The sequence below is a fragment of the Mercenaria mercenaria genome, chromosome 5, assembly GCF_021730395.1.
Source record: "Mercenaria mercenaria strain notata chromosome 5, MADL_Memer_1, whole genome shotgun sequence".
Taxonomy (NCBI): Eukaryota; Metazoa; Mollusca; class Bivalvia; order Venerida; family Veneridae; genus Mercenaria; species Mercenaria mercenaria.
In genome coordinates, this window is record NC_069365.1 from 44,810,326 (window position 1) to 44,826,629 (window position 16,304).

Genomic DNA, 16,304 nt, shown 5'->3' on the forward strand with positions numbered 1-16,304 from the left:
TGATAATTTATATATAGGCACAGGCTGAATTTGAATTCCTGACGCGCAGGCTGACAACTCATTGCGTTGTCTACTGCGACACAGTGTCTTTAGTTCCATATCCAGCTTTCTTGCACACCAGACTGGCGTTTCCGGTGATTTAACCATGCCGGCAAAACCCATCTGACACCCCATGCAAGATGACTCTCGTGCTGTTAATTAGAACTAACGATTCCTGCACTGATAACAATACTAAGCCGCACCATGAGGAAACCAACATAGTGCATTTGCGACCAGCATGGATCCAGACCAGCCTGCGCATCCGCACAACTAAAGAAACTTCACGCATGCCTTCCCCGTGATAATTCTAATTGAATGACATACCTCTTGCTATCATTTTTATGAGATTATTCCCCAGTTGGTACTCTGCCATTTTTTTTTCAACAGCATTCTGCTAGTTAGTATCTCAGTAACTACACATCTGAATACAACTTCACACACATTTTCAGGGAAGATATGACTAATGACATAGTATACATGTTTTTAATCAAAGCATTCTGTATAATACATTTCTTGATTGAAATCATCTTCGTAATATGATGATAATTTTATGTAGGTTTAAAAAAAAACTGTTTCACCTCTCACGTTCCTAGCGTCGATGACTCTATCGTCCCAGAGGACCAGAAAGCATAACAAGAAAACAGTTATATTACGTATCACAGCGGTCCCGGTTTATTTCCCATGTGAACAATAAACCAAACATTATCTCTGTTTCCGAATAAAATCATCCCATTAATCCTATTTGGCCCATTAAATAATGACTGCATCGGAAAATGATACCAAATATTTCGTATCTAAACAAAATTTATTTTTTTGAAACCAAACACTGATGTACAAAAATTGATTTTTAGCTTGACTATTCATAGAATAGTAGAGCTATTGGACTCGCCCATGCGTCGGCGTCCGCGTCCGCATCGGCGTCCACGACGGCGTCTGCGTCTGCGTCCGCGTCCCGATTTGGTTAAGTTTTTGTATGTAAGCTGGTATCTCAGCAACCGCTTGTGGGAATGGATTGAAACTTCAAACACTTATTCACTGTGATAAACTGACTTACACTGCACAGGTTCCATAACTCTATTTTGCTTTTTTACAAAATTATGCCCCCTTTTTGACTTAGAAAATTTTGGTTAAGGTTTTGTATGTAAGCTAGTATCTCAGTAACCACTTGTGGGAATGGATTGAAACTTCACACACCTATTTACTGTGATAAACTGCACAGGTTCCATAACTCTATTTTGCTTTTTTACAAAATTATGCTCCTTTTCCGAGAATTTTTTGGTTAAAGTTTTGTATGTAAGCTGGTATCTCAGTACTCACTAACTGAAATGGATTGAAACTTCACACACTTATTCACTGTCATGATCTGACATGCACAAAGCAGGTCCCATAACTTTATTTTGCTTTTTTACAAAATTATGCCCCTTTTTCAACATAGAAGTTTTTGATTGTTTTGTATGTAAGCTGGTATCTCAGTATCCACTAATGGGAAAGGATTGAAACTTCACACACTTGGTCACTGTCATGATATGACATGCAGCGCAAAGGGTCAATAACTCAACTTCGCATTTTACAAAATTATGCCCCTTTTTCAACTTAGTAGTTTTGGGTTAAATTCTTATATGTAAGCTGGTATCTCAGTACCCACTAATGGGAATGGATTGAAACTTCACACACCTGTCCACTGTCATGAGCTGGTAAGCAGGTTCCATAACCCTATTTTGCTTTTTTACTAAATTATGCCCTTTTTCGACTTTCGTACTCATTCAACCGACAAGGCTGTTGAATAGTTGAGCGTTGCTGTCCTCCGACAGCTCTTATTATTAATTCAACTATTTGAAATATGTGTTATCAAATTATAATTGCATCGGAAACGATCTATAAACAAAAACATTTTTGTTTAAATAATCAAACAAACAATTTTTATTTAAAGTGTACCAAATAAGCTATTTTAGGTATAAACTTAAGGTAGAAAAATAATGATTAACAAAGTCTCTACATGTTCGTGCTTTTTTAAATTCAATTGTAAACTTAGTGTTATACCCTACATTTTCAACCAATCACATATCGATATAATAACCTCTATCCTGTATATGATAAAAATTAAAACATTTATGAGTGCATTGATTAAAGATTTTCCGAAATAGGATTGGCCTACATAAACATATTTCACTTCCGCGTTCCGAAAATCTAATCAGAGGACAAAATGGCGGAGAAGGGTGTTTACTTCATGAAGACATAGCACATATTTATAGGAATATATACTCTCTGCGGATGAATATTTTTAAAAACCTACATGATGCGCAATTATAACGTGATTTTACATTGTATACAGGTAAGTAACTAATACTAAAATCTGTAAACATGTTCTTACTTGAAAATCAAGTTCAGCATACTTTACCTTTATTGGGATAGCTATTTATAAAATATCTCGATAAATCTGATAAATAGATAAATGAATTACTGTATAAATATCTCATTCACAATTGCTTGTACTGCATATTTCTACACTGGGATAGATATTAATATTTATAACCTATAAAAAGGGTACTCCGAAACGGTAGGTTCTATATAGTATTTTGCTCGGTCGGTCGGTAGACCATATGGTTTCCGATCAATAGAGAACGCTTGGTCTCATATTAATGGTCAAAACTTCACAGTGACCTTGAGACTGAAAACTGTTTCAGTTCAGTAACAGAACAACGCTTTTGCCTTCGGTTGTCCGACTTCAAAGGATGTTTGTCTGTGATCAATATCGATGTACCTATTGTTGTTGCCGTCAGTATGTCAAAGGCGATAGTGACCTCCAGACTGAAACTAGTTTCCGCACAGGAAAGTGAGAACCTTTTAACCTACAATAATATGTTGTCAAACTCCATAGGACAATTGCCTGCCTGTGGTCAGGAAAGGACCCATAATGTTTAAGGAGCCCGTAGATCAACAGTCGAGGTCACAATGACTTTGAGACTGGAAACAGTTTCCGCTCAGTAACTTAAGAAAGCTTTTGCATACAGTCCATACACTTTGTAGGATAATTGCCTGTAGTCAGTTAATTGCTCAGGATTTGTTGAGGTCAGTTGGTCAAAGGTTAAGGTCACAGTGGCCTTCAGACTGAAAACAGTTTCCGCGCAGTAACTAACAATAAAACTTTTCCTTACATCCGTCAAACTTCGTAAGAAGGTTTACTGTGATCAGTAGATGGCTTCCAATATTCCGGGTGTCAGTATGTCAAAGGTCAATGTCACAGTGACCTCGAGTCGGAAAACTGTTTCAGCTCAAGCAGTAAAGAAAGCTTTGGCCTTCAGTTGTCAGATTCCGTAGGATGATTACCTGTGTTCAGTAAATGTCCTTGTTGTTTTGGCGGTCCTTAGGTCAAAGATCAAGGTCATAGTGACCTCAATATTGAAAATGGTTTTCGCGAAGGATCATGAGAGCCCTTCGGTCTACAGTTGTCAAACTCCGAAGGATGGTTGCCAGAGATCAGTAGATGACCCGTAATGTTTTTGGGTTGTTAGGTCAAAGGTTAAGTTACTGTGACTTTGAGGCTGGAAACAGTTTCCGCTCAATTTCAAAAAAAGGTTTCGGCCTACAGTCCACAAACGTCAAAGGATGATTTCCTGTGGTCAGTCATTCTCATCCATCAGATGTTCGTCAGAATCCCAAGACGAACCTCTGATTTATTTCTGCCGTTTATTTGGTGAGCATGCGCACTCGTAATTACTACCGGGAGAAGTTTCAGCCAATCAATGTTCGCCACTATTTGGCACGCCGAATTGAAATTTCAAACAATATGTAAGAAATGTAGTTGCTAACGATGGATAAAGGCGAAATTCCACGATTGCGATTAATAAAGATTTATTTCTGTTATTCGATGTTAAGAAATTTACCTGAAGAAATAATAATATTCCTCGTAAGTCGGCATCGATATGAAAGGACGCGGTCACGCTTTTCACGGACGATTTTGATTGGTTCGCTACATTTTGTCGCGAAACGACGCTGATTGGCTGAAACGTTTTACCTGTAATGTAACCAAACCACAAATATCGGCGAAATGTGCCAGAGGTTCATCCGGGGAACCACGGTAGACCTCTGGTATGCGAGAATGGTGGTCAGTATATTGCTCCTATTGTGTTTGGGTCAGTAAGTCAAGCGTCATTGTCATGATCTCGGGACTGAAAACTAGACAGGCCCTCATGGGGTGGGGAATACATATTTTACAAAATGCTCTTGTTACGTAAAAACACATAGAAAACTGTTACATGCAAATATTGTTTTTTTTCTCTTCTACTTCAGCTTTACGTTATTCTGAAATTTAGTTTTTCACAGGCACAGAAAATAGAAAACGATTTTTCAAGAAGTTTTTCTTATTTTTTTGTTGTGTTTGTATATAGCTGTTTTACGGAATGGCATAGCAATAATTTGCACATTTTTCAGACCAATGATGGAGGTTTCAGGTAAAAGAAAAGATCAAAATATTTTATCGGCATCTCGAGGATCCGCTGAGGACTTTGTGTTGTTTTGTATTCCCTGTGACAGAGAAGGTGCACGGGAACCAGCCTATGGTTACTGCAAGAGCTGCCAAGAACACCTTTGTGAAACTTGTTTCAAACATCACAGGAAGCCCGCACCTTTACGCAACCATGTACTTCTTGACAAAGACTCCATGCCAACAACACCCAGCGTATCAAACCCGAAAGACGATTTCGAAAGTTGTCATGAGCACGAAGACAGGAATTTGGAGTTTTACTGCAGAGATCACAGCACTGTTGTATGTGGTATCTGCGTTACGTTGGATCATAGGGTTTGTAAGGTTGAATACATTCCAAAACTTTCTAAGAACATATTAGACGATGGCGAGCTGGAGGAACTGATAGCAGAAATGGAAACCTTGAGGGACAATTGTAAATCAAGAAATAAGAAAGCAAAAGAACATATGAGGGGTATAACCCAAAATCATGAAGACGTATTGAAAGAAATTCGACAATTCAGAAAAGAAATAAATAGATGCGTTGATGAAATGGAACTGAATGTTACCAGAGAAGCTGCAAATCTGATAAATGCGCAACTAGAAAGTTTTGGGAGATTGTCTACCTACCTAGAAGACATCATAAAGGAGGTTGAAGTTAGCCAGGCATACCTTGATGGCCTTGTGAAGGGAAATCGACTGGACAAACTTTTTGTTGAAATGAAAAAAGCGAACACGAGATTCACAGAACTTGCAGCAAATGAAAGACAAGCTTACAAGAATAGCGAGTTACGTAATCTGGAGTTTGTTAAAAACCAGGTGATCACTGAAATGCTCCAAAGCCAAACGCAGTTGGGAAAGCTTATATCCGTGGATACCACAGCAGATACTGTAGTACCGACAGAGGACAAGACAGTAGTACTACAACATGTTGGTGAAATTAATGTTATTTCTCCTTCAGACGAAAAGGAAAATGGGATAACTGGGATAGACACGATACAACCGGATAGAATAGTTGTCTGTGATTCGCATAATAAGAAAATTAAATGTTATAATACCATGACGAACAAGATTGTGTCTGAGCTAAGGTTTGATAATCTTCCGTTTGACGTAGCAGTTATTACAGACAACAAAATTGTTACAACAGTCCCCACAGAAAAAAGCATCTACTTTGTCTCTCTTACAAACACTAGCATTAATTCCGATAGGAAGGTAAATGTCAATGAAACATGCAATGGTATTGCTTACAGTCAGAATAAACTTGTTGTAGTATGTAATTACAATCCAGCGAAAATGTTAATCGTCGACTTAAATGGCAAAATACTACAGAGTTTTTGTGCAAATAAACTTTTCACTCTTCCTTTCTACTTAACAGTAAATACAGATGGAACGTATATATACGTAAGTGACCGTGGTTATAATATTAAAAGTGTAAAACAACTGGATTGGCAGGGGAACACTGTAAATATCTATCAAGCATCAAATGGAGGTACTTTCCTAAACGGAATTTGTGAATTAGATGATGGCACATTCCTGATTTGTCTGAGTATAAATGATAAAGATAACGTGATTAGAATGACAAGTAGCTTCAAACAATGTAAGATAACATGGAAAGAGAACCTTGGGGACTGGTTCCCAAAGGCTGTTACCTATTGCAAGAAAACTAAAACGGCATTTGTATCATATTCTGAAGGAAACTTTACTGGTCCATTCAACCGCATAAAAGTATTCAAAGTGGGTTGGTGTTGAAAACAGAAACGATCCGCATAAATTTACACTCAACAGTGGTAGTCTAACATGATTACTTTAGTTTTGCTGAATACGCTGTATGTATTCTAAATATCAAATTCACTGATTACCCAGGTTTTCGTGCTGTTTGCGGTATGTGTCATGAATATGTTACTTGCTGAGTACTCGGGTTTTTGCTACTTTTGATATTTTTGTAATGAATGTGTTACTTTCTGAGCACCCTGGGTTTTCGGTTGCATTCGGTCATTATAATGAATGAGTTAATTGCTGAGTACTCGGGTTTTGCTTCATTCTGTATTTGTAGCAAATGAGTTACTTGTTGAGCACTCGGGGTGTTTGCTGCATGCGATATTTGTAGTGAATGAGTTACTTGCTGTGTACTTGGGTTTTCGCTGCTTTCGTCAAGTGTCACCCACTTCAAGTAGTGTTCATTTTAACAGATCTTCCTTATATCAGATTTCCGACATTCTGCAAGTAAAATGATCAAAGAATCAATGGACGGATCCAAAACTGTCAATCATTTATGTTTACGGACTGTCAAATACGAGCGACCTAGTTTACACAATAGACCACGTGCGTTTTGTTTGTGATACCGCTTGTGAGGACTTGACCTTGGTATGAATTAAATTACAATAGAGGGAGGAGTTAGATAAAATGTATCCTCAAAAACTGGAACTGTCCATAGCTCGTTGCGATAGAGCAGCAATTTCATGCATATTTCAAGCTTTATTTGCGGATAGTTTTTTTCATGACTACACATTACTAACATGTACATTTAACAAAATTTCTAACTGATCACTTTTAAGTTTGATTTTTTTATTTCAGATGATGCACTTTCCTATATGTATATAACATTAGTTTTTCTGGTGTACGAGTTATCTCTTATTGCTCTAAAACTGCTCATAGTCCGTACAGAACATTGTAATATAAAGGAAATCAGTTATTCAGTTAGGAAAACGTAATATTTTACTATAACTTTACTTTGATGTTCCAACAGAGCACTTCGAAAAAATCCTACATTTTGACATTATACAACTTTTATACAAGAAGTTAAAATTTCAGTTGATGTACCGCAAAAGCTGATGTTTAACATGTTTAAATGAATGTTTCTATCAAAACTAAAGCTGTATGAAAAGAACTGTATTAAGCAGTTAAAATATTGATTAGTGTTTTATTTAGATCGTTAGATAATTTGTCATACAAATGTATTATTGAAATGTCCTTTTGCAATTAACCCGAGTTTAATGAAAGTCTAATTTGGTATGATTCGATTCAGGAATGTCTACTTTAATACTTAATGCTGTGTTACATCGTCTGTATGTAGAATGACAGAATTGTAAGAATAAAATTAGTTTGATATTTATCGGCGTGAAGTTGGCAGTACAGCAGTAGCAGCAGTAGCAGCAGTTAACTGCTGCTACTGCCAGCAGTTACAGCAGTTAACTGCTCCTACTGCCAGCAGTTACAGCAGTCAACTGCTACTACTGCCAACAGTTACAGCAGTTAACTGCTCCTACTGCTGCTACTGCTGTACTGCCAACTTCACGCCGATTTGATTATTTTGGGAATGTTTGTTTTAAGGATGCCTCATTTCTAAAGTGTGTAACTCTAAGATATTATACAATTAACTTCTGCAGAAATATAACATTCATTTGTGTATTATCACGAAACAATCATTTGTGTATTATCACGAGGGTCATTATTGTCATGAATCTTGACCTTGACTAATTGAACTACATGTCATGATAAACTGTATGTTTGAAGGAAACAATTGTGTTTAGTGCGAAACTTTACAAGATAGAAGATCCATTAAAATATTACGCTTAAATGTAACTGTTTCTCTATTATTTGACATTGTGATCTAGATTTCAGGGTGGCCCAATTTTACAGTTACCAAAGTTTTGATTAAGACCAATATTCTGGCCGGATATTATCTAAAGCGGATAGAAATTATGGCCTCGCATGTGATTATATTTTTTCTACGATTTAAGCTTATGACCTATTTTATGAATCCAGATAACCATGATTCACACTTTAATTCATTATTGTAAAGTGGAAAAAGGCTGTCACTACAGTATTTACATTTGTTTCTATGTTTTGCCCTATAGTGATCTAGTTTTTACCTCAGTTTTGAATTTGACCTAAATTTCATAAAATATAAAGGTAAAGACACACATTCTGACAAAGTTTCAAGAAAATGGAGTAAAATTATGATCTCCAGAGTGATACGGGTTTTCTGTAATTTTATACTGTAATGTTATCCGGTATGCTTTTCTTGACCCTCAAATAATCCAGTTTCAAACAAGACCTAGACTTACCAAGATTGTACATAGTTCAGTACAAAATATAGCATCTGGAGTGTTAACAAGGTATTATTATTCAACTTTACAATATTACACACTGTATTAGATCAACTGCGAACATCGTATGAAACAGACAGAGCTAATACAAAACATAACTGAGCCAATATGAGAAAAACAGGGCCAATACGAGAAAAACAGGGCCAATACGGAATTCAAGCATTTTGATTGGTTCAAAATAGAGGGCCAATACGGAGAAGTCACTTCCGTTAGATTTTTAAATGACGCCATTTTGTTTTACATCAAATTTATAGATTACAATTTTTTTCACATTTTGACAAAAAATCATCTAACATGTTCATGTATTAAGTATGTACGTCTTCAAAGATTACAACGATACTTTCGCTTATTCGGTATTGTGTAAAAAGCAAGTGTTTCCTGTCAGAAATTCTGGCAGTTGTCAAGGAAAATAATGAGAAAATATGGAAACTCAGATTAATTAAAAGGATAAGACTTATCTTTAACAGACATTTTGATAGTGTGGACTATTTATGCAATGATAAATAGCGATTCAAATGCTGGAAAGAGGATGAATAAACTGGCGAACAAGAGTGTCATTTGTGAACTGCAAACAATTTCGGATAAGAATTAAACGAGGCATGGGAGTGTATTATATGTGCTTGGTTGGTTGTATTATCTTGATCAACACATATGTGTACAATTTTGTGTCTCGTTGCCTGCAGCCTTAAAGGAAATGATTTTTAAAGCAGTTTATCACAGTTCAAATGATAAGATAACTCACTGACGAAAATAAATAGGCATTAAAAAATAAGGTAAGTTCTTGTTACTCTTAATTATAAAGCATCTCGATGGCTGCTTTAGCTTAAAAACACCTAATCTAGCTAATACATACCAGCAATTATAGCAGATTGGAGCAGATGTGTCAAACACGTCTATTCTGTACGAAGCCAAGCTGAAGAGAGAGCAATCCGGAAGTCAGAAAACGGAAATCGGAAGTTGGGCCCAATCTCGTCATCATGGTTCCTGGCAGTTGACAAACACAACGCTCTCCCCAACTTTAGAAATAACCCCTCTCGGGAGAAAATTGATTTTGAGACTTATAAATTGGAAAATTTCCATATCTAGATGGAAAACTAACCAAAAAGTATAGCTCAAAATCTTGGTAACCTTAACATGTACAATACAGGAATAAGTTTATCCCTTTACAGGTATAAAATCAATAAGTTTATTCATATTTCATTAATTATTCCCACATGTGTTGGAATTTATTAAATGATCATACACAAAAATTCCAAACAGCCGACAGCTTCTCGGGTCCCAAACTGGACACATTAGCCGTAAACCCGAAGTAGCAATTAGGTAAGGCACTGGACCATGCTGATACTACCTGGCTGTTTCCTCCAAAACAATGGTGATGAATAGGCTGTCTTACAGCACAATATTCTTTGACCATCTCTAGACCTTTGTGGTAGATGGTAGAGTCATGGCTATTTTTACTTCTTAAATGTAGAACTAACACTCTACCCACACAAGCATATTGGAGAAGGCGCCTGAATACCTCCTCTTGTTTGTCCCAGGAGCTTTCAGGTTCAGTCCAGTCCAATCCAATTTCACCCAGACCCACTGTCATTGGTAAACCGAGTAATCTCTGAAGATCCTCGCAAAATGACCCGGCATGCCTCGGGTGGTATCCCACTGCAACTCTAACCCTGTTGTCAGTGGTTAAATGTCTCGGCTAGACCTTCGGGTCACAATAGACAGCCACCATTCCAACAAGATCAACCGGGTTATGGGGGGCCACAGACTGCTTGTGATCAAGAACCTTAGGTAATAATTCCAGGCCCATAACTCTGAGGTTTTCATCAGAAATTTTTCTGACTTTTCGACCGGTGCGATCTAAATGAAAGTGACTATCAAAGGCTTCCATCGGTATGTTCCCATTTTCATCATTCTCTGCTGAGGTTCCCGCCACATGAGCCTTAACTGCCTTAGAGGTGCTAATGGTAACCTCCAATTTAGTGTTAGCTTTATTGGCCACAACCTCCCGCCTAATACAAGAAACGGACTGTAATGTCTCTCTCCAGGATCCAGCCTTACACCAATCATGGAGAGCAGTCAGATGATGTCCTGAGAGCATTCCCAGACAGGCAAGAACTGGTCTCCAATGAATCAGAGACGCCCAGGAATTTAGAGGATTTAAGGTAAACTCTTTCGGGCTCGGCCAACTCTGGTGCTGGCACAAAGCCATCATGGCTGCCTGACTCTCACTGGAGATTTGAGACTGAGGGGAAAGGATGTTACTTTTATCTAAGTATCTGTACAATTCCCAAACTCCGTTACCTGGACCAAGACACAGAGAAGCTAATTTCTTAAGACTTTCCATTCTTTCCTCATGGAAATCAGGATTCATGAGCTGTTCTAGAGTTTCACGGTCATGGAAAATGGCGGGTATGTGAAAAAACATAGCATGTTTCCTCAGTGACCTGTATGAATGATTACATATCGAACACAAACTAGTACCCCCATGTTTTCGCTTTGAGGTCAGAACAGCCTCGCCCTTCTTAAGATCAGCAGATGCTGGAGTATCATGGACCGCAGGGGTCTTAACTCCCTTAACATGAGAACCTAAATTACCCAGAGTCACGATAAACTGGGTTTTCCTCTTTCCTTGTTGGCTCGGAGAGCCCACCGTGACTGGGACTTAACCTGTTCAGAAACCCGTTTCCGCTTGCCTGGGTATCCTCCGAGGTTAACTTATTCCCCTCCTTACACGAGTCTATGCTAGGGTCTGAGACAGAGACATCAATCACCATAGACTGATGGCCAGATTCTTCATCAGGGATTCCCAACTCAATATTGGGATCCTCCCCAAAATCATAAGGATCTTTCCCTATCTTAGCATCCAATATCATTGGATCTTCCTTGGTACTGGCATCAGTTTCCAATATAATTGGACTACCAGAAATAGAAGGCGTGTTGGCGTCCAATGAAATTGGACCAGCTAACACCTGTTTGTTCTCAGTTTCCAAATTGGTTGGATTCACTGGAACAGATGAGTCAGAGTCCTATGTAATTGGACTATTGGGATCTGATGACTTGTGGGAGTTAGATCTATTTTCCGGACGGAAGTCTTTCGACGCTTAACTACCTTGGCCTTGATAGTCCTGGGGTGGTGTGACCTTGCGTCGAAAGGCCTTACCAGACTTGGTTGGGAGAAATTCACTCAACCACTTGTCGTTAAAGAAATGCATAGCATTTTGTCTGGTTTCTTTGACCCACTTAAAGTTTTTACGGGCCAAAGCTATCTCCCCCTGTTCTTTAACCAGGCGTTTGAATTCATCCCCAGGGAGCCCAGGAACCCTCTGGAGCATGTCTATCAACTGATAGGGTCTCAGAAGTACCCTCCTTCTGATGTTGTCTTCGACAAACCTGATTGTCTCATCGATCCCAGTGGCCATACCGGAAATACAGTTACTGTTTTTCTAACCTATTGCCTAGGATTTACATAAAGGGCAAGTATACTTGTCAATATCCATTCCATCCTGTGAAGAGACATTTACGCAGGACCCATGATACCATTCTTCACACTGATCATATTGTATCATGAATTCTCCTGCTTAAGGTCCCCTACACAAGCAATATGGGACATCCTGTTTGCCCTGATTAGCTACTGGTAAACTATCTCTAAGCAGTTGGAAATTGTCTTTGTATTTCCTGAGCCAGTTTGGTAACAGCCTTGCCTTACAGGGAGCCAGCTTGTCATGGTTCGTTACAAACATGGAACTCCTGAGTTTAATCCTATAGAGATACGGGGTCAGTTTATTTACAATGATTCCTGGACCTTTCCAAGGTGGAGACAGCTTCTTACATTTTCCTTTTATGGAAGCAGTATCCAAAATGTAAACCAAATCTCCGGGTTTAAAGGATTTCACATTTACCCGTAAATCAAAGTCCCTCTTCATTCTACTTTGTGTGGTTTTGAGGGTCTTACGGGCCACATTGTGAGCTACTTTAATGGATTGTTCAAGGTCTTGAACATAAATGTCTGGATTTTCACTGGACTTCTGGGAATCAATGGAATACGTGAGATCTGCAGGATGGTTAACCTCTCTTCCTAACATTAATTTGTTTGGAGTGAAACCCGTACTACGATTTACACAGGATCTCATGGCACTAGCTATTTGAGCTAGATATTTATCCCACTGGTTTTGATTCTTACCAATGTAGCTGCGTATGGCATCCATCAAAGTACGATTGAATGTTTCGACTTGGCCATTTCCAGAAGGACGGTAGGGGGTAGTTCTGGCTTGCTTTCAAAATTTCGGCCCTGAACAGTGAATATTTCAAAAGGGTATCCAAACCTAGCAAAGAAGTGGTTAATAGCTGCTTGTGCCGTTATTTCAGCGGTTTGAGATGGTAACGGAATACATTCAATCCATTTAGTAAATTGATCTACCATCATGAGTATGAATTCATTACCATTTTTTGTCTTGGGCAAAGGGCCTAAAAAATCCAAATGAACCCGTTCCATTGGAAAACCTGCATGGAAGTTAGTCATTTGAATCTTAGCATGTTTATTAGGCTTTTTGTTTTGTTTACATATGGCACAACTTGAAATGTACTGCTCAATATCTTTTCCCATCCTGGGCCAGTAATATTAACTTCTAACCTTAGCTTTTGTTCTAACAATACCTTGGTGCCCAGAAGAGGGTATGTCATGGTGTAATTCAAGAATAGTATTCTTTAGAGATTCTGGTATGACTAACACTTTGTCGTCATCATCTTTGTTTTTTCTCCAAAGAACATCATTCTCTAGAAAGAACATTTCCCTGTTATTCCAAAATTTCTTTACTATGGAATTTGCCAGAAAAAGTTCACAATCAGAAGGTACTGTATTTGTTTTGAGCCAAGCCAGAAGAATATTGAGGTCATTGTCTTTAGCTTGTACCTTTTTAACATCTTCAACATCATGCCCCCAAATAGATTTGATTTACCTTGGATGTTACCGTCACTTAAAGAAACCCCAGATTGTTGAATGCTCACAACCGGATCTGAACCTGCAAACACTTCAAAATGTGTGGAACCTCAAAATTAGGTTCTGCTGATTTTGTTCCATAAAGCATGGAATCTGACAGTATGGTTTCAGGATCAATTCCAACTTGATTGGAATTGTTAGCTGAAAATTCTGTCTGCGATTGTGTTCCATAAAGCATGGAATCCGACAAAATTGTTTCGGGATCCATTCCCACTTGATTGGAATTGATCCCGGACACAGTTCCATTTGAAATGGAATCTTTATCCGCATACCACTGAAGGGCACATGAACAAACAGATCTATTGTCCTTGGAAGCAAAGTTCTTCCATGTTGCTAATGGAATGACGTCATCTACTTCCGTAACAAACTTATTCCAGTTATCATGGGCTCTTTTGTATTTTGGGCAACCACTACAAGGCAAATTTTCTAGCTTGTAACCTAATCTATAATTGTCGCAATTATCCAAATCTGGGATTCTGGACAGAGCGTCAGCATTGCTATGTTTGTGACCTTTACGATGCTGGATTTTAAGGTTATATTGGCTTAATTCCTCAATCCACCTAGCAAGTTGACCTTGAGGCTGCTTAAAGTTGAGCAACAAAATGAGACTACTGAGATCAGTTCGAATAATTACAAGATTTCCTAATAAGTAGTGACGGAATTGTCTTGTGAATCGAATGACAGCTAATAGCTCTTTCCTGGTGGTACAATACTTTCTTTGCTCAGGTGATAATGAAAAACTTCAATACGCAATAACCTTTTCTTGACCTTTTTGAATTTGAATGAGTTCACATCCAATTGCAAAATCACTGGAATCACAGTCTAACACGAATTGATCTTTATGGTTTGGTAAAGCCAAAATAGGAGGGAAAATCAAGCAGCCAGTTTTGCATAGTCCTTGATAAATGACCTATGGTAGTTAGCAAGTCCCAAGAATTTTTGAACATCATTCTTATTCCTGGGGATCGGCCAGTTTTTAACCACTTTGATGTGTTCATCACTCATTTCTAGACCATTCTTACTAACTATTCTACCCAGGAATTCAACCTTTCTCTAAAAGAACTCACACTTTTTAGGTTTAAGTTTAAGCTTATATTGCCTCAAACGATTGAACATCTGTTCTAGATTCTGAAGGTGGTTTTGGAAGTTTTTGCCCATGACTAATATGTCATCTAAAAAGGCAAGCACTATATTCCAGTTCAGCCCATGCAATATCAGGTTCATGACCCGTGCAAACGTGGCAGGTGCGTTGCAGAGTCCGAAGGCCATCCTAACGAACTCGTATAAACCGTACTTTGTTACGAATGCTGTCTTTGTCCGGTCTTCCTTGGAAATTTTAACCTGCCAGTATGCACTATTTGCATCCAATTTTGAGAACCATTCGTTTCCTTCCAAAGTATCAAGACACTCCTCCACATTCGGTAGAGGATATACATCTTTAGATGTGACACTGTTTAAGGTCCTATAGTCCAGGCACCAGCGAACAGAACCATCATGCTTTCTTATTAATACCGGTGCTGACGCCCATTCAGACATAGATGGCCGTATGACTCCTGTGTTTAGCATTTTTTGCAGATGAGCCTCTTCCTCTGAGGCAAAGCAGGCTGGAGTACGGCGCATTTTATGTTTGATTGCTTTTGCATCACCTGTATCAATACTGTGTTCTATTTCAGAGAACTGGCCCAAATCATACTCACTTTGAGCAAAAACGTTTCGATACTCTATTAGAAGTTCTCCGAACTGACGAGCTTCTTCCGGAGATAACTGGGATGTTGATTTATTATAAGTATCCAATAAATGGATAGGTATCTCAAGATCATCATCGTCTCCGCAAACAGTGGTTTTGTTTACATTAACCGTTCCCGATAAACTTTCTGGAACTGGTGTAATTTCAACTATCTCATGAGCTTTTGCAATAGGCTTATCTTTTTTTTTTATAGTTATATGCCTGTCTGGGATGTTCATCACGCAAACCAAAGGTTTAGAACTTGCTACGTGAACTGTTCTAGGAACTAAAACCTTTAGTCCTTCATTTAACTCAATGACATAGTCTGCCAAATTGTCCCATATTTTACATTGGACATGTTTAGCGGAATTTGGCGGAATAACAGCTCTTTTACTAACTGTTACTTTTGATACTTTAACTTCGGGGTCTGCAGATCTCCCTAATGTAAGCCAAATTTTTTCATTATTGACTTTGATAAAAGGCTTACCTTTACCCTTTTGTGGAATAGTTATGGACATCCCATGATGATCCATAAAATCGAGGCTTAGGAGCATATCATCTTGTATTGGAGCAACATACAGATTTTGATTATATGTTTTGCTCCCAAGAGTAACCTCAACAGGACCTACTACATAGCCAAGCATGGATAGATCCCTACCTGCTGTATGCATTTTGACTTTTCTCAGAACAAGGGGTTTAACCTCGAGTTGTTCATAGAATTTGTCAGAAATAATGGAAACTTCAGCAGCAGTATCAACAACTGCAGAAGATATGTTAATGCTTTCTAATTCGGCTTGATCATTCCCCACCTCATCAGCATCTGAAGTTCTTTCTACAAATAAATCATCCATTTGAAATGGATAAGACTCTTCATTTGTATGTTTTGAATCCAAATTATTTGGATTTTCTAGAAGTTTTGGGACTTCATCTAGCGTTTGATGCGCGAGGCCTTTATGGGAATGGGTCAAGCCT

General features: G+C 38.3%; 2 protein-coding genes across 2 annotated transcripts; one reads left to right on the forward strand and one right to left on the reverse strand.

Annotated features, from left to right (window-relative positions):
- The first annotated feature begins 2,197 nt into the window (after window positions 1-2,197).
- On the forward strand, window positions 2,198-7,455 carry LOC123557065 (uncharacterized). Its single transcript, XM_045348274.2, has 2 exons — window positions 2,198-2,371; window positions 4,471-7,455. The coding sequence occupies exon 2, from the start codon at window positions 4,475-4,477 to the stop codon at window positions 6,248-6,250; it is 1,776 nt and encodes a 591-aa protein (XP_045204209.2). The 5' UTR covers window positions 2,198-2,371; window positions 4,471-4,474; the 3' UTR covers window positions 6,251-7,455.
- A 2,392-nt stretch (window positions 7,456-9,847) lies between these two features.
- Window positions 9,848-10,201, reverse strand: LOC123558360 (uncharacterized). Its single transcript, XM_053544575.1, has one exon. It carries the CDS (start codon window positions 10,199-10,201, stop codon window positions 9,848-9,850), a length of 354 nt encoding a protein of 117 aa, XP_053400550.1.
- Window positions 10,202-16,304: the final 6,103 nt, after the last annotated feature.